At 46.8% G+C, this 17,829-nt stretch overlaps 1 protein-coding gene across 1 annotated transcript in view; it reads left to right on the forward strand.

Annotated features, from left to right (window-relative positions):
* The window catches only part of LOC106594589 (metallophosphoesterase MPPED2), a 214,708-nt gene that overhangs the window by 101,768 nt on the left and 95,111 nt on the right, over positions 1-17,829 (forward strand). Inside the window, exon 4 of the mRNA XM_082957908.1 lies at positions 5,390-5,615. Within this exon, the coding sequence (XP_082814034.1) occupies positions 5,390-5,615 (226 nt within the window). The remainder of the gene's footprint in view (positions 1-5,389; positions 5,616-17,829) is intronic.

Here is a 17,829-nt window from a genome sequence, read left to right on the forward strand (position 1 = left end):
CCTTACTGTGATGGTTTTCAATTGAAATGGTCAAAAAGTAACCAAAGGGACATTTCTCAAACAAGAATTTTGCTAGGAATTGTCTGGGAGTGGTCTGAGTTGGGAGGGGAGAACGGAAAATTAGCTGCAATTGGCAGAGAGGTTTGGAGCTCTCTTTCTTATTGGTCTATTAACTAATTTATTGCATGGTGAAGTCCATCCCACCAAAACAGGCTGAATTGTTTTGCTAAAGGTGTAAGTAGAGCCACCTTTGTTTCTAGGAAACCATACACAGAATGAATAATTTGACCAAATACACTGCTCAAAAAAATAAAGGGAACACTAAAATAACACATCCTAGATCTGAATGAATGAAATAATCTTATTAAATACTTTTTTCTTTACATAGTTGAATGTGCTGACAACAAAATCACACAAAAATAATCAATGGAAATCCAATTTATCAACCCATGGAGGTCTGGATTTGGAGTCACACTCAAAATTAAATGAAAAACCACACTACAGGCTGATCCAACTTTGATGTAATGTCATTAAAACAAGTCAAAATGAGGCTCAGTAGTGTGTGTGGCCTCCACGTGCCTGTATGACCTCCCTACAACGCCTGGGCATGCTCCTGATGAGGTGGTGGATGTTCTCCTGAGGGATCTCCTCCCAGACCTGGACTAAAGCATCCGCCAACTCCTGGACAGTCTGTGGTGCAACGTGGCGTTGATGGATGGAGCGAGACATGATGTCCCAGATGTGCTCAATTGGATTCAGGTCTGGGGAACGGGCGGGCCAGTCCATAGCATCAATGCCTTCCTCTTGCAGGAACTGCTGACACACTCCAGCCACATTGTCTTGCATTAGGAGGAACCCAGGGCCAACCGCACCAGCATATGGTCTCACAAGGGGTCTGAGGATCTCATCTTGGTACCAATGACAGTCAGGCTACCTCTGGCGAGCACATGGAGGGCTGTGCAGCCCCCCAAAGAAATGCCACCCCACACCATGACGGACCCACCGCCAAACCAGTCATGCTGGAGGATGTTGCAGACAGCAGAACGTTCTCCACGGCGTCTCCAGACTCTGTCACGTCTGTCACGTGCTCAGTGTGAACCTGCTTTCATCTGTGAAGAGCACAGGGCGCCAGTGGCGATTTTTCCAATCTTGGTGTTCTTTGGCAAATGCGAAACGTCCTGCACGGTGTTGGGCTGTAAGCAAAACCCCCACCTGTGGACGTCGGGCCCTCATACCACCCTCATGGAGTCTGTTTCTGACCGTTTGAGCAGACACATGCACATTTGTGGCCTGCTGGAGGTCATTTTGCAGGGCTCTGGCAGTGCTCCTCCTGCTCCTCCTTGCACAAAGGCGGAGGTAGCGGTCCTGCTGCTGGGTTGTTGCCCTCCTACGGCCTCCTCCACGTCTCCTGATGTACTGGCCTGTCTCCTGGTAGCGCCTCCATGCTCTGGACACTACGCTGACAGACACAGCAAACCTTCTTGCCACAGCTCGCATTGATGTGCCATCCTGGATGAGCTGCACTACCTGAGCCACTTGTGTGGGTTGTAGACTCCGTCTCATGCTACCACTAAAGTGAAAGCACCGCCAGCATTCAAAAGTGACCAAAACATCAGCCAGCAAGCATAGGAACTGAGAAGTGGTCTGTGGTCACCACCTGCAGAACCACTCCTTTATTGGGGGTGTCTTGCTAATTGCCTATAATTTCCACCTGTTGTCTATTCCATTTGCACAACAGCATGTGACATGTCTTGTCAATCAGTGTTGCTTCCTAAGTGGACAGTTTGATTTCACAGAAGTGTGATTGATTTGGACTTACATTGTGTTGTTTAAGTGTTCCCTTTATTTTTTTGAGCAGTGTATTTCGGAAGAGGTGGTCATTTCATGGAGTCTGTGAAGGAGAAACCACATGGAAAAAGTGGTAAGCAAGTTTCGTCCAAAAAACAGATTTTCACGTACATTTTTTGTGTTAGAGGTTTCCTAATGCTTGTAGCTAAACCAATGTAGATCATTTAAAGATTGTTCTATACATCGGTTGGGCTCTCTATAAGCTTCAGTATGAGGTCCTAAACCTAGCATGAAAGTGCATCCTTGTAGCTCTGTGGGCTAATATAGTGAAAATGTTGAGCAAATGGCTGAGCCAACGGCAAGTTGAGCAAATTGAAGTGTTTTCTTCCCAGGCATAATGCAAGGCATTATCGTTGGGATATGAGGTAACAACAGGCCCACGCCTGTGTTAAAAGTATTTTAAAAAGTCCAAAATGTTTCTTAGGTGTTAAGCCTGTGTTAAAAGATGCATAAAATGCAAAAAAAAAAAAAGTGTTTGTATTGAATTGTGTTTGGGAAATAAAGATAGACGTGGTTTTAAAAAGGTAGTGGTAATATTTCATTCAGTACAGAAATGTGTAGTTACCCTGTCCCGCTGCTCACCTTACCCCATACCCGGGGGTAAGTTGTGCCAACTTTGTAAGTTGTTCAAAGATAGCACTTTTTTTGGACAAGCTATGTTTTCAAACTGTAATATTTACATTAAATCCGATTATCTGTAGGAATACACAACATCCTGAAATATATGTAGATATCTTTGTTAGAAAGAATACTGTATTTCCCTTGACGGAGTGATGCTGAATGTAAAAATTGGCTCAATTTACCCCACTCTCCCTTATTGTTCCAGCTTCATAGTGTGGAAATATATACAACAGGAAAATCACGTTTTTGACTGCACTGGTCCTTGAAATGAAAACGTTAGTGTTTTCTGTACCTCCCCAGACCCAAGAGCTGCTGTCGCTAATGAGCTCTTCACTTGCCACAAAAGCAGGGTTTGAACAGTGTTAGTGTTAATATGAAGCTAACAGGTTCCCTGTCAAGTTTTATTTGTGGAGGCGGATAGATACGTATGCGTCTGTCTGTATCGTCAATCATTTGCGACATATTCACTACCCAACATCTTCACTTTGCAAATTGCAATTAGTGAATGTAATTGTTTTTCTGCATTGTATTTTTGGTTGGTTATAAGGGGTGTATTTTTAGCTACATCCAGAAAGTGATGTGCTGTGCTTTTAGACAGCTGAGCCCAGTCTGTAGTGGATCAGGCTCACAGTAGAATGTACACATTCTAATTGATCTGTTCTGGAACTCATATGTTAGCAGAGGGTTTGTCCTTTGTATTACTTTCTCAAGAAAAACACGTGACAGCTAGAACAGTAGATGTATCTCTCTCTCTCTTTCTCTCTCTGTCTCTCTCTCTTTGTCTCTCTCTTTCTCTCTCTTTCTCTCTCTGTCTCTCTCTGTCTCTCTTTGTCTCTCTCTGTCTCTCTCTGTCTCTCTCTGTCTCTCTCTGTCTGTCTCTCTCTCTTTGTCTCTCTTTCTCTCTCTCTCTCTGTCTCTCTCTTTCTCTCTTTGTCTCTCTCTTTGTCTCTCTCTTTCTCTCTCTTTCTCTCTCTGTCTCTCTCTGTCTCTCTTTGTCTCTCTCTGTCTCTCTCTGTCTCTCTCTGTCTCTCTCTGTCTGTCTCTCTCTCTTTGTCTCTCTTTCTCTCTCTCTCTCTGTCTCTCTCTGTCTCTCTCTTTCTCTCTTTGTCTCTCTCTTTGTCTCTCTCTTTCTCTCTCTCTTTCTCTATCTGTCTCTCTCTGTCTATCTGTCTCTCTCTGTCTATCTCTCTCTCGCTGTCGCTCTCTCTCTCGCTCTCTCTCTCGCTGTCGCTCTCTCTCTCGCTGTCGCTCGCTGTCGCTCGCTGTCGCTCTCTCGCTGTCGCTCGCTGTCGCTCTCTCTCGCTCTCTCCCTCCCTCCGTCTCTCTCTCTCTCTGTAGTTTATGGAGGAAGTTAATAAAGAGGGTCTGGGGATCATGCTGCCCCTTTTGTAATATGCATCTCGGTGGCAATAAAATATAGTGCTAATTCCCCTTAGAGCAAGCGAGATGGAGTTGGCTGGCAGTAATTGTGTAGCCAGTGCATTCCCTGGACTGTGTGTGTGTGTGTGTGTGTGTGTGTGTGTGTGTGTGTGTGTGTGTGTGTGTGTGTGTGTGTGTGTGTGTGTGTGTAATGGATCTGTGATGCAGTTAGAGACTGTGGGACTGAGAGATGGAGCAGCCTTATAGGGTTATATAGTCCATTTGTGATCCAGAGACTAGATCTCATTTACAAGAGAGGGAATGAAACTAATAGTCCTGGACCCTGAGCCTTTCATTCAGCTGTAGGTCACACACACACACACACACACACACACACACACACACACACTATCTGACATCCTCTTAAACATAAATAGTAACACTCATACTTACTCTTTTTTTCTCACACGCGCACGCGCGCGCACACACACACACACACACACCTCAATGTCACTGCAGATGGAAATGAGTTTGGCAGGTTGAAGGGCTGAATTTGAGTTGTCTTGATTTGCGAGTGCTGCCGTTGCCTTTTCACTGAGTGCCTGACCTCCTGAATACGGAACTTTCATTGATAGCAGAAGAAAAGGCTAAATCCTCTTCTTCATTGAAGCGCATTTTATGACAAAGAAATCGTCCCCTCCTTCTATTAGAGTTCTGCCTGTAACATCAAGCCTACTGTTACGGCGCACCGCAAAATACAAAGTCAAGAGAATAAGGGTCTGAAAGGAATAATCTCTGTGGGTAGACTATCTGTCTATCAGTCATCACAGTGGCCCTCCAGACCCCTCCTGCATACAGCACAAAGAGTGAGGGATCAAAGAGAGAGAGTGAGGGAGAGAGCGAGAGGGACGCAGTGCGGGAGCGAGGGAAGTCAAAAGCCATGGTTGAGTACTCAATCTGCGAGAATAAAGGAGTGCGTTACCTGGGCGATGGGAGAGGGCAATGGGACAACACGTCACCAGAGGAGAGCAGAGAGGGCAAAGTAGAAATTGAAAGATGAGATGGTGGAGACACTAGTAGAGGTAAGGTTCAGGGTTTACGGCTCTGAAGGCCTCACAGAGAGACACTGATGGACGGTGGCCTGTGACGGTCAAGCACAGCCTTCACCTGTGTATTGTACATGTAACCCCTCTGATTGGCTGAATGGAGCTTTTCAATGCCTGTATTTTTCTTCAATTTGATGTTATTTTCTAGAAGACTGTAAAAGGAGAAATCATTGATGTGGTCAGGTCGTTACTTTGAATGCATTGAAGATAACAATGCACATTCTGCCCCCCCCCCTCTCTCTTTCTCTCTCTGTCTCTCTCCCCCTCCTCTCGCCCCCTCTCTCTCTCTCTCTCTCGGCCCCCCCCCCTCTCTCTCTCCCACTCTCTCTCTCGCTCCCCCTCTCTCTCCCTCCCACTCTCTCTCTTTCTCTCTCGCCCCCTCTCTCTCCCCTGTTTCTCTCTCTTTGTCTCCCCCTCTCTCTCTCTAACCCTTGTGTATGTTCTCTCCCCTCTAGGTGGTCTACCGTATGAGTTTAAGGTGGTGATAGCAGGGAACCATGAGCTGACCTTCGATAAGGACTTTATGGCCGAGCTGGTCAAGCAGGATTACTACCGTTTTCCCTCCGTGTCCAAACTGAAGCCCGAGGACTTTGATGACGTCCAGGACCTCCTCACTAACTGTGTGTACCTCCAGGACTCTGACGTCACTGTCAAAGGCTTCCGGATATACGGGACGCCATGGTAAGGAGGAATGGGATGACTGTTTACATGACTGTTTACTGTTTACATACAATCCCCACCACCTGAACATGTGTGTGTGTGTGTGTGTGTGTGTGTGTGTGTGTGTGTGTGTGTGTGTGTGTGTGTGTGTGTGTGTGTGTGTGTGTGTGTGTGTGTGTGTGTGTGTGTGCATGGATAGCAGGGTTGGGCTCAATTCGAATTGAAGACAGTCAATTCAGGAAGTAAACTAAAATTACAATTCAATAATCGAAAAAAAAAGGGCATTTATTTTCAATGACTTCTCAATAAACTGTGAAGGTTTTTATTTCAAAAGTTTGAACATTTCTGAATTTTAAATTCAAATTTGGCTGCCTTCAATAGAATGGTGGATTCATTCATACCATCATCTATCAATGAATCCAGGCTGCATCACGTCCGGCCGTGATTGTGAGTCCCATAGGGCGGCGCACAATTGGTCCAGCGTTGTCTGGGTTTGGCCGGGGTAAGCCGTCATTGTAAATAAGAATTTGTTCTTAACTGACCTGCCTTGTTAAATAAAGGTTAAATATCTATATTTATTGATGTAATTGTCTAGTTGTAAACGGTAAGCCTCCAACAGACTTTATATGACTTGGCTTGGTCCCGTATTTTAACACGCTGTTCCACCACTACAAGTCCTCTAGATCCCTGAGGGAGGGTGTTTTACACCAGGTTATCTCTCCTTCATTCTCCTCTGTCCCCTCCCTATAGAGGCACAGGCTTTGTACTCTGGTCCTGCCAGCTCACAGAGAGAGGCTCCACTGACACACTGGGTGCTCATCCCAACACACACTACTCCTTTATGGGCTTCCTCAGGCTTAGATTACGCCTGTGTTTTGACATGGAGGTTCAGTGATACATGTGGTACTGGGACACTGTGTCAATAGACAGTAGTCAGGTGTGTGTGTGTGTGTGTGTGTGTGTGTGTGTGTGTGTGTGTGTGTGTGTGTGTGTGTGTGTGTGTGTGTGTGTGTGTGTGTGTGTGTGTGTGTGTGTGTACGCGCGCGTGCATTCGCGTGTTGGGGGAGGGGGACGATGTGTACACCAGAGATAGGTGGGACACAGTGACAGTGTGTCAATAGATGTGTGTGTGTCCATGTGTGTGTCTGAGTACTGGTGAGGGGAGGCTCATAATAATGGCTGGAATGGAGTGGATGGAACGGAATGAAACATATTCCTGCGGCCTAGCGGCTCCCCTCTCTCCTCTGTACAGGGACTTTCTCACAGGTTCTCTCGAATCTTTAAATAGGTAACCAGGTCACACCTCCGTCCTGTCGCGGGGCTATAATTAGCTGTTTAGCGGCTAGGCTAGGGAAGCAGTGGGTGCCAGAGGGGAGATGGATACGGCATTCCAGACATCACAGAAACAGCAGCAGGCCAGACAGGGAGGAAACAGGGGGAGAGAACCAAGGGCCAACACATAGTCAATATATCTTGATGTCTTCTCTCACCTGCTCCCTCTTCCTCTTTCTCTCTCTCTCCATCTCTTTTTCTCTTTCTCTCTCTCTCCATCTCTCTTTCTCTCTCTCTCGTTTTCTCTCTCTCTCTCTCTCTCAGTGCATGCTGGGAGTGTTTTGTAGTTGAGAGGCTGGGTGAAAGGCTCTGTCCTAACTTATTTTCTTGATTCTATCCTTGGTATTTCATTTTTTTTTAAAGTTAGATGGTGGAGGGTTAATACACTTTTATTTTAACGGTACCCATTGTTTTTTTCAAAGTTAGGTAGGAAGAGGACAGAGTTTTAGTTTCCCGGGGCTTGGAAGGTGTGGTGTGCGCGATGGCTTCGCAGCCTAGTGCAGAGGAGACACTGTTGTTACGGCATGGATTCAGGTGTGTTCCTGAGAATGGAGTTAAGGTGGAAGAGGTTCTGCTCACGGTCGGCGATCAGGTAGGAGCTGAATTCATACATTCCACATCTAGAATGAACAAAGCTATGGTTGTGTTTATGAAACGAGTGAATTTGGTGGGTAGGCTAATTGCTAGTGGAATATTTTGGTGCCGATTTCTCCTCTTTCGACTCTTTCGACTCTTTCGACTAGGGTAGTAGTTGATAATCTGCCTCCGTTTATTACGGATGTTCTAAAGAGCTGAGTCAGTTTGGTAAGTTTGCTAGCGGTTTTCCTGTACTGCCGGCAGGTTTTCAGACATGCCGTTTAGCATGTTGTTTCGTTCCAGAGGCAAGTGTTTATGAACTACAGTGAGCAACAGCTAAATGTGCATTTTAAAGTGAGGCATGGGGAGGGGCTCTACGCAGGGTTTGCCAGCACAGGTAGTCTACGGTGTTTTGAGTGTGGGGATTTGGTGCATAAGAGCTTTGCGTGCCCACATAAAGGCTGTAGACAAGGTGAGGATACAAGTGCCAGTGGGGGAAATTGAGGTCAACATGCAAGGGGCCATGAGACGCAGGCAGCAGAGGCTGGGCCTAGTCATGCTATAGAGGGTGGTGTGGATGAGACTGGGTCTAGTCATGCTATAGAGGGTGGTGTGGATGAGGCTGGGCCTAGTCATGCTATAGAGGGTGGTGTGGATGAGGCTGGGTCTAGTCATGCTATAGAGGGTGGTGTGGATGAGACTGGGCCTAGTCATGCTATAGAGGGGGGTGTGGATGAGACTGGGTCTAGTCATGCTATAGAGGGTGGTGTGGATGAGGCTGGGTCTAGTCATGCTATAGAGGGTGGTGTGGATGAGACTGGGCCTAGTCATGCTATAGAGGGTGGTGTGGATGAGACTGGGTCTAGTCATGCTATAGAGGGTGGTGTGGATGAGGCTGGGTCTAGTCATGCTATAGAGGGTGGTGTGGATGAGACTGGGTCTAGTCATGCTATAGAGGGTGGTGTGGATGAGGCTGGGTCTAGTCATGCTATAGAGGGTGGTGTGGATGAGGCTGGGCCTAGTCATGCTATAGAGGGTGGTGTGGATGAGACTGGGCCTAGTCATGCTATAGAGGGTGGTGTGGATGAGACGGCCTAGTTATGCTATAGAGGGTGGTGTGGATGAGACTGGGCCTAGTCATGCTATAGAGGGTGGTGTGGATGAGACTGGGCCTAGTCATGCTATAGAGGGTGGTGTAGCAGAGGCTGGGTCTAGTCATGCTATAGAGGGTGGTGTGGATGAGGCTGGGTCTAGTCATGCTATAGAGGGTGGTGTGGATGAGGCTGGGCCTAGTCATGCTATAGAGGGTGGTGTGGATGAGACTGGGCCTAGTCATGCTATAGAGGGTGGTGTGGATGAGACTGGGCCTAGTCATGCTTTGGAGGGTGGTGTGGATGAGACGGCCTAGTCATGCTATAGAGGGTGGTGTGGATGAGACGGCCTAGTCATGCTATAGAGGGTGGTGTGGATGAGGCTGGGCCTAGTCATGCTATAGAGGGTGGTGTGGATGAGACTGGGCCTAGTCATGCTATAGAGGGTGGTGTGGATGAGACTGGGCCTAGTCATGCTATAGAGGGTGGTGTGGATGAGACTGGGTCTAGTCATGCTATAGAGGGTGGTGTGGATGAGACTGGGCCTAGTCATGCTATAGAGGGTGGTGTGGATGAGACTGGGCCTAGTCATGCTATAGAGGGTGGTGTGGATGAGACTGGGTCTTGTCATGCTATAGAGGGTGGTGTGGATGAGACTGGGTCTAGTCATGCTATAGAGGGTGGTGTAGCTGAGACTGGGCCTAGTCATGCTATAGAGGGTGGTGTGGATGAGGCTGGGCTTTGTCATGCTATAGAGGGTGGTGTAGCAGAGGCTGGGCCTACTCATGCTATAGATGGTGGTGTAGATGAGGATGGGTCTAGTCATGCTATAGAGGGTGGTGTGGATGAGGCTGGGCCTTGTCATGCTATAGAGGGTGGTGTAGCTAGAGGCTGGGCCTAGTCATGCTATAGATGGTGGTGTAGATGAGGCTGGGCCTAGTCATGCTATAGATGGTGGTGTAGATGAGGCTGGGCCTAGTCATGCTATGGATGGTGGTGTAGATGAGGCTGGGCCTTGTCATGCTATAGAGGGTGGTGTAGCAGAGGCTGGGTCTAGTCAGGTTATGCTAGTGGATGAGGAGAGTATAGTGGGGAAGGATAAGAGACTAGGGGGGAGGCGGAGGGTGTCAGGCGGAAGAGGAAAAAGGGGGAGAAGAAAGGAGTTGGGAGGGGAGAGGCCGGTGTGGTCAAAGGCACCAAGGAACCTTTGCCTGGTGCTGTTGGGGGAGGCCTCGACCTGAGAAAAAGGGCAGGTAGTCAGGCTGGGAGATGGAGATGAGGAGGCCTTATTTTCAGACTCCTCCTCAATGGGCCCAGAGCTGACAGTCAGTCAGGCAGAGGGGTCAAAGTACACGGTGAGGAAGCTGTCAAGGTTCCTAAATGAGGCTAAGGGGTAAAAAGATAATCTTGAGTCTTTTTCTTGCGATCCGGGAACATTTGTAAGATCAGTACAACACGCTATGAAAAATGAGGGGCATGGTGTCATCTCACCCAGGAAGTGGGTCACAACCGTGCGTAAAGGTCTACCTTCAGACGCTGTTTAGATTAATAGTTTTTTTCTGTCACTGGAGCTTTTTGAGCTTTGCTATTGGTCTCTTTCTTTGCTGGCTTTTCTCCCACATCTTATGGAGATTCTTTCAGTAGGCTCGCTTAACCTCTTACATCTAGACATTCCGCTAGCGGAACACCTGCTCCAATATCCAATGATGGGCGTGGCGCGAAATACAAAGTCCTCGAAAATCCGAAAACTTCAATTTTTCAAACAAATGACTATTTTACACCATTTTAAAGACAAGACTCTCCTTTATCTAACCACACTGATTTCAAAAAGGCTTTACAGCGAAAGCAAAACATTAGATTATGTCAGCAGAGTACCCAGCCAGAAATAATCAGACACCCATTTTTCAAGCTAGCATATAATGTCACAAAAAACAAAACCACAGCTAAATACAGCACTAACCTTTGATGATCTTCATCAGATGACACTCCTAGGACATTATGTTATACAATACATGCATGTTTTGTTCAATCAAGTTCATATTTATATCAAAAAACAGCTTTTTACATTAGCATGTGACGTTCAGAACTAGCATACCCACCGAAACTTCCGGTGAATTTACTAAATTACTCACGATAAACGTTCACAAAAAACATAACAATTATTTTAAGAATTATAGATACAGAACTCCTTTATGCAATCGCTATGTCCGATTTTAAAATAGCTTTTCGGTGAAAGCACATTTTGCAATATTCTGAGTAGATAGCTCGCCATCACGGGCTAGCTATTTAGACACCCACCAAGTTTAACCCTCACCAAAGTCAGATTTACTATAAGAAAAATTGGATTACCTTTGCTGTTCTTCGTCAGAATGCACTCCCGGGACTTCTACTTCAATAACAAATGTTGGTTTGGTTCCAAATAATCCATAGTTATATCCAAATAGCGGCGTTTTGTTGTGCGTTCAAGACACTATCCGAAGGGTGACGAAGGGTTACGCGCCCGACGCGTTTCGTGACAAAAAAATTCTAAATATTCCATTACCGTACTTCGAAGCATGTCAACCGCTGTTTAAAATCAATTTTTACGCAATTTTTCTCGTAAAAAAGCGATAATATTCCGACCAGGAAACCCTGTTTTCGTTCAAAGACGAAAAAATAAAAACATGGTGTCGCCTCGTGCACACGCCGCAGTCTCATTGTTCTCAGATCGACCACTATCCAAATGCGCTACTGTTTTTCAGCCTGGGCCTGCAAAGGCATCATTCAGCGTTTTGCCGCCTTCTGAGAGCCTATGGGAGCCGTAGGAAGTGTCACGTTACAGCAGAGATCCTCAGTTTTCAATAAAGAGAGTGTAGAAGGCCAAGGAATGGTCAGAGAGGGCACTTCCTGTAAGGAATCTTCTCAGGTTTTGGCCTGCCAAATGAGTTCTGTTATACTCACAGACACCATTCAAACAGTTTTAGAAACTTTGGAGTGTTTTCTATCCAAAGCTAATTATATGCATATTCTAGTTTCTGGGCAGGAGTAATAATCAGATTAAATCGGGTACGTTTTTTATCCGGCCGTGAAAATACTGCCCCCTATCCATAACAGGTTAATACAAATGGTGCCAGAGATGTGGGAAAGAGGAGTGTGTTGGGTGAATATGTAAAACAAAAAAAAGTACAGGTGTTGTTTCTATTTGGATGTCTTAGACAGGAACTCTCACAGGTAGCAGTGGGGGTGTTAAGGGACATCATTAATCAGTTTGACCTAGTGGATGTTTGGAGAAATAGACATCCCAACACAAGACAGTATACATGGGTGAAGGTCTTTGGGGCTAGGGTGAGTGCAGCCTGCCTTGATAATTTTTACATGTCCAGGAATCAGAGCAATAGGCTGTTGGGCGCTACCATTCTCCCGGTGGGTTTTTCGGATCATCACATAACCATGGCTCGGCTGTCTATTTCACCAGGGCCTCGGCAAAAATCCTATTGGAAGTTTCATGTAAAGCTCTTACACAATGCAACTTTTTGCTCAGGTTTCCAGACTTTTTGGGAAAGGTGGGGGCAGCGAAGAGAGGAGTATGAGTCAATGGTGGGATGTGGAGGAAGTCCAAATTGGGCTTTTCTGTCAACAGAATACAGCTCTCTCATCCTTAGACACTACGAGAGTATTGGTTGGAACTCCAGCGTAGTATTAGTAAGATGGAGGTAGAGATGTTGGGGCAGGGCAATGTAGGCATCCAGGCTAATTTAGCTGAATTACGTAGGGACCTGGGCAGTTTTTTCCCAGTTAAAGCAAAGGGAGAACTTTTAAGAACTAGGTTCTCTATGCTCAAGGAGATGGATGCTCCCAGCTCCTTCTTATTTGGTTTGGAAAGACAGAGAGATGAAGCCAAAGGTATGCATTGTCTACGGCTGTCTGATGAGCGGGTGACCTCTGGAGGTGGAAATGCGGGAGCGGACTGTGGAGTTTTATACTGAGTTGTATAGGTGCAGAACTGTGTGATCCTATGTGTGCTCAGGTCTTGTTTGCAGAACTCCCTAAGCTCTCTCTGGCACAGAGGGATGAAATGGACATTCCTCTGTTGTCCCATGAACTAGCAGAGGCCATAACCCAGATGTCCCCCGGCCGTACACCGGGGGTCGATGGACTTCTCGTGGAGTTTTATAAAAATTCTGGGGAATAATTGGACTGGACTTCTTTTGCGTGTTGCGTGAGTGCGTCAGGGTAGGAGAGTTGCCGATGAGCTGCTGTCGGGCGGCTCTGACTCTTCTGCCCAAAAAACGGGACTTGTGTGAACTTAGGAACTGGAGGCCTGTGGCATTGCTCTGTGCGGACTACAAGATATTTGCCAAGGTCCTCGCTAACAGGTTGAAGTCTCATCTGGATTCAATAGTTCACAAGGACCAGACATATTGTGTACCGGGATGCTCAATCACAGACTTTGTTCTTGTTCTTAATCAGAGACATGTTGGACTTGTCGAGAGGTTCTAATGTGAACTTTGGACTGGTCTCTTTAGATCAAGAGAAGGCTTTTAATAGAGTGGACCATGAGTATCTGTTTAATGTGATTTCTGTGTTTGGGAAAAGGTTTTTGACCTGTGTGAAGATGTTGTATGCTGGGGCGTCATGTATGGTGAAGTTGGGGGGGGGGGGGCTCAGCAGGCCAGTCTGGGTGAGACGGGGCATTAGACAAGGATGCCCTCTATCGGGGCAGTTATATACACTAGCCATTGAGCCTTTTTTGGGCCTGCTACGCAGGAGACTGCAGGGAGTGTGCTGGACAGGGATGGGTGTGTTGACAGGCATAGCAGTGTCAGCGTATGCAGATTACGTTTCTGTGATGGTTAGGGATGGGCAGGATATGCAGGCACTAGAGACTAGTCTGAAGGTGTACGAGGGAGCTTCATCAGCTAAGGTGAACTGGGGAAAGTGCAAAGCTCTGTTATGTTGGGCATGGAGGGATAGTGCCCCTCTTCTGCTTCTAGGGGGTTTGCAGTGGGGTTGTGAAGGGCTTACAATTTTGTGGGTGTACCTGGGCTTGGAGAGGTGGGTCAGGAAGAACTGGGAGGGGCTGTCACAGGCAGTGGTGTCAAGACTGGCCAGGTGGAGGTGGCTCCTGTCCCAAGTGTCATATAGAGGGAGAATGCTGATAATCAACAACCTAGTGGCATCTTCCCTGTGGCGTAAACTGGCTGGGGGTGGAGTTTACTGTCGGGATGTCGATAATGGGGCACAGGTATTCAAATAAGGAGAAGGCCAAATGTGTGTTGTTGAATTTCCTTTTTGCTCAGGCAAAGTTGGCTATTTGGCTAACGAGGAACAGGGTCAAAGGTGGGGGATAACAAACCCTTTACTATAATTTAATGGGATGGTCTCTGCGCACCTTAGGGTGGAATTTGAGTTCTATAAAATGATAAAAAGTGCGGAGATATTTCAGGAGATATGGTGTGTCGGGGGGCTGTCTGTACAGCTGGGGGAGATATTTCAGGAGATATGGTGTGTCGGGGGCTGTCTGTACAGCTGGGGGAGATATTTCAGGAGATATGGTGTGTCGGGAGGCTGTCTGTACAGCTGGGGGAGATATTTCAGGAGATATGGTGTGTCGGGGGGCTGTCTGTACAGCTGGGGGAGATATTTCAGGAGATATGGTGTGTCGGGGGGCTGTCTGTACAGCTGGGGGAGATATTTCAGGAGATATGGTGTGTCGGGGGGCTGTCTGTTCAGCTGGGGGAGATATTTCAGGAGATATGGTGTGTCGGGGGGCTGTCTGTACAGCTGGGGGAGATATTTCAGGAGATATGGTGTGTCGGGGGGCTGTCTGTACAGCTGGGGGAGATATTTCAGGAGATATGGTGTGTCGGGGGGCTGTCTGTACAGCCGGGGGAGATATTTCAGGAGATATGGTGTGTCGGGGGGCTGTCTGTACAGCTGGGGGAGATATTTCAGGAGATATGGTGTGTCGGGGGGCTGTCTGTACAGCTGGGGAAGATGGGTTGGATATACGGTTGTAGAAGTGGTGAGATTTTTGGTTATTGTGATGTGTTGTTTTGTATCGTGGAGCAAGGTGAGTATGCAGTACAGGGGATATTTGTTTTTTGTCTTAAGGGGGAGTGGGGGGGGGGTTAATGAAATGAGAATGTATCAATAAATAAAGACAGTCTCTCTCTGGCTCTCTCCCACATTCTCTCACTCTTTCTCTCTCTCTCGTTCTCTCTGTCTCTGTCCTTCTCTCTCTTCCTCTTTCTCTCTCTCGGTTTACTTCTCTCTCAGTCTCTGGCTCTCTCCCATGTTTCCTCACTATTTCCCTCTCTCAATATTTCTTCCCTGCCTTTCTTTACCTCTTTCTTTTTCCCATCTGTCTCTTTCCTTCTCTCTTTCTCCATCCCCTGTTACTAGAGAAAGCCACTCCCCTTCCCTCCCTGGTGTGTGTTTACTGTGTGGGCTGCTAAGTGTCTGTTGTGACAGCTTGGGGTCATGTGACAGGCAGAGGGGACAGCTTGGGGGTCTGGTGAGAGGCAGAGGGGACAGGTGCCAACCCCCCCCCCACACACACACCGGGATGCCCAGCCTGTCTGTCCAGTGTGAGGTCTAACTTAGCTCCACACTGACCCCAACACTACACCACGTGGGTGACATGGTAAAGTGGACAGCTAAGAGCGTTGCTCAGACAAGTGGGTTTCAACCTTCTGAGTCCAGCATAGAATGGCACCCTTTTATTCCTAATTTAAGTTCAGGGGGTAAGGTTAAGGTTTGGGATGGGGCTAGTGGTTAAAATCACGTTTTTATTCCTAATTTAAGTTCAGGGGGTAAGGTTAAGGTTTGGGATGGGGCTAGTGGTTAAAATCACCTTCTTGACATTTTAAACACAGCATAATAATGGCTATGGCCTAGACCAACACGGTATACTACACCCTAACCTAACAGTACACTACACCCTAACCTAACAGTACACTACACCCTAACCTAACAGTACACTACACTCTAACCTAACAGTACACTACACCCTAACCTAACAGTACACCCTCACAGTACACTACACCCCAACCTAACAGTACACTACACCCCAACCTAACAGTACACTACACCCCAACCTAACAGTACACTACACCCCAACCTAACAGTACACTACACCCTAACAGTACACTACACCCTAACAGTACACTACACCCTAACAGTACACTACACCCTAACAGTACACTACACCCTAACCTAACAGTACACTACACCCTAACCTAACAGTACACTACACCCTAACCTAACAGTACACTACACCCTAACAGTACACTGCACCCCAACCTAACAGTACACTACACTACACCCTAACAGTACACTACACCCTAACCTAACAGTACACTACACCCTAACCTAACAGTACACTACACCCTAACCTAACAGTACACTACACCCCAACCTAACAGTACACTACACCCTAACCTAACAGTACACTACACCCTAACCTAACAGTACACTACACCCTAACCTAACAGTACACTACACCCCAACCTAACAGTACACTGCACCCCAACCTAACAGTACACTGCACCCCAACCTAACAGTACACTACACCCTAACCTAACAGTACACTACACCCCAACCTAACAGTACACTACACCACACCCTAACAGTACACTACACCCTAACAGTACACTACACCCTAACAGTACACTACACCCTAACCTAACAGTACACTACACCCTAACCTAACAGTACACTACACCCTAACCTAACAGTACACTACACCCTAACAGTACACTACACCCTAACCTAACAGTACACTACACCCTAACCTAACAGTACACTACACCCCAACCTAACAGTACACTACACCCCAACCTAACAGTACACTACACCCCAACCTAACAGTACACTGCACCCCAACCTAACAGTACACTGCACCCCAACCTAACAGTACACTACACCCTAACCAAACAGTACACCCCAACCTAACAGTACACTACACCCTAACCTAACAGTACACCCTAACCTAACAGTACACTACACCCTAACCTAACAGTACACTACACCCCAACCTAACAGTACACTACACCCTAACCTAACAGTACACTACACCCTAACAGTACACTACACCCTAACCTAACAGTACACTACACCCTAACAGTACACTACACCCTAACAGTACACTACACCCTAACAGTACACTACACCCTAACCTAACAGTACACTACACCCCAACCTAACAGTACACTACACCCCAACCTAACAGTACACTACACCCCAACCTAACAGTACACTACACCCCAACCTAACAGTACACTACACCCCAACCTAACAGTACACTACACCCCAACCTAACAGTACACTACACCCCAACCTAACAGTACACTACACCCTAACAGTACACTACACCCTAACCTAACAGTACACTACACCCTAACAGTACACTACACCCTAACAGTACACTACACCCTAACCTAACAGTACACTACATCCCAACCTAAAAGTACACTACACCCCAACCTGACAGTACACTACACTACACCCTAACAGTACACTACACCCTAACCTAACAGTACACTACACCCCAACCTAACAGTACACTACACCCCAACCTAACAGTACACTACACCCTAACCTAACAGTACACTACACCCTAACCTAACAGTACACTACACCCTAACAGTACACTACACCCTAACAGTACACTACACCCTAACAGTACACTACACCCCAACCTAACAGTACACTACACCCCAACCTAACAGTACACTACACCCTAACCTAACAGTACACTACACCCTAACAGTACACTACACCCTAACAGTACACTACACCCTAACAGTACACTACACCCCAACCTAACAGTACACTACACCCTAACAGTACACTACACCCTAACCTAACAGTACACTACACCCTAACCTAACAGTACACTACATCCTAACCTAACAGTACACTACACCCCAACCTAAAAGTACACTACACCCGAACCTGACAGTACACTACACTACACCCTAACAGTACACTACACCCTAACAGTACACTACAGCCTAACCTAACAGTACACTACACCCTAACCTAACAGTACACTACACCCCAACCTAACAGTACACTACACCCTAACCTAACAGTACACTACACCCTAACCTAACAGTACACTACACCCTAACCTAACAGTACACTACACCCTAACCTAACAGTACACTACACCCTAACAGTACACTACACCCTAACAGTACACTACACCCTAACAGTACACTACACCCTAACCTAACAGTACACTACACCCC

Source organism: Salmo salar, chromosome 11, assembly GCF_965601325.2.
Source record: "Salmo salar chromosome 11, fSalSal1, whole genome shotgun sequence".
Taxonomy (NCBI): Eukaryota; Metazoa; Chordata; class Actinopteri; order Salmoniformes; family Salmonidae; genus Salmo; species Salmo salar.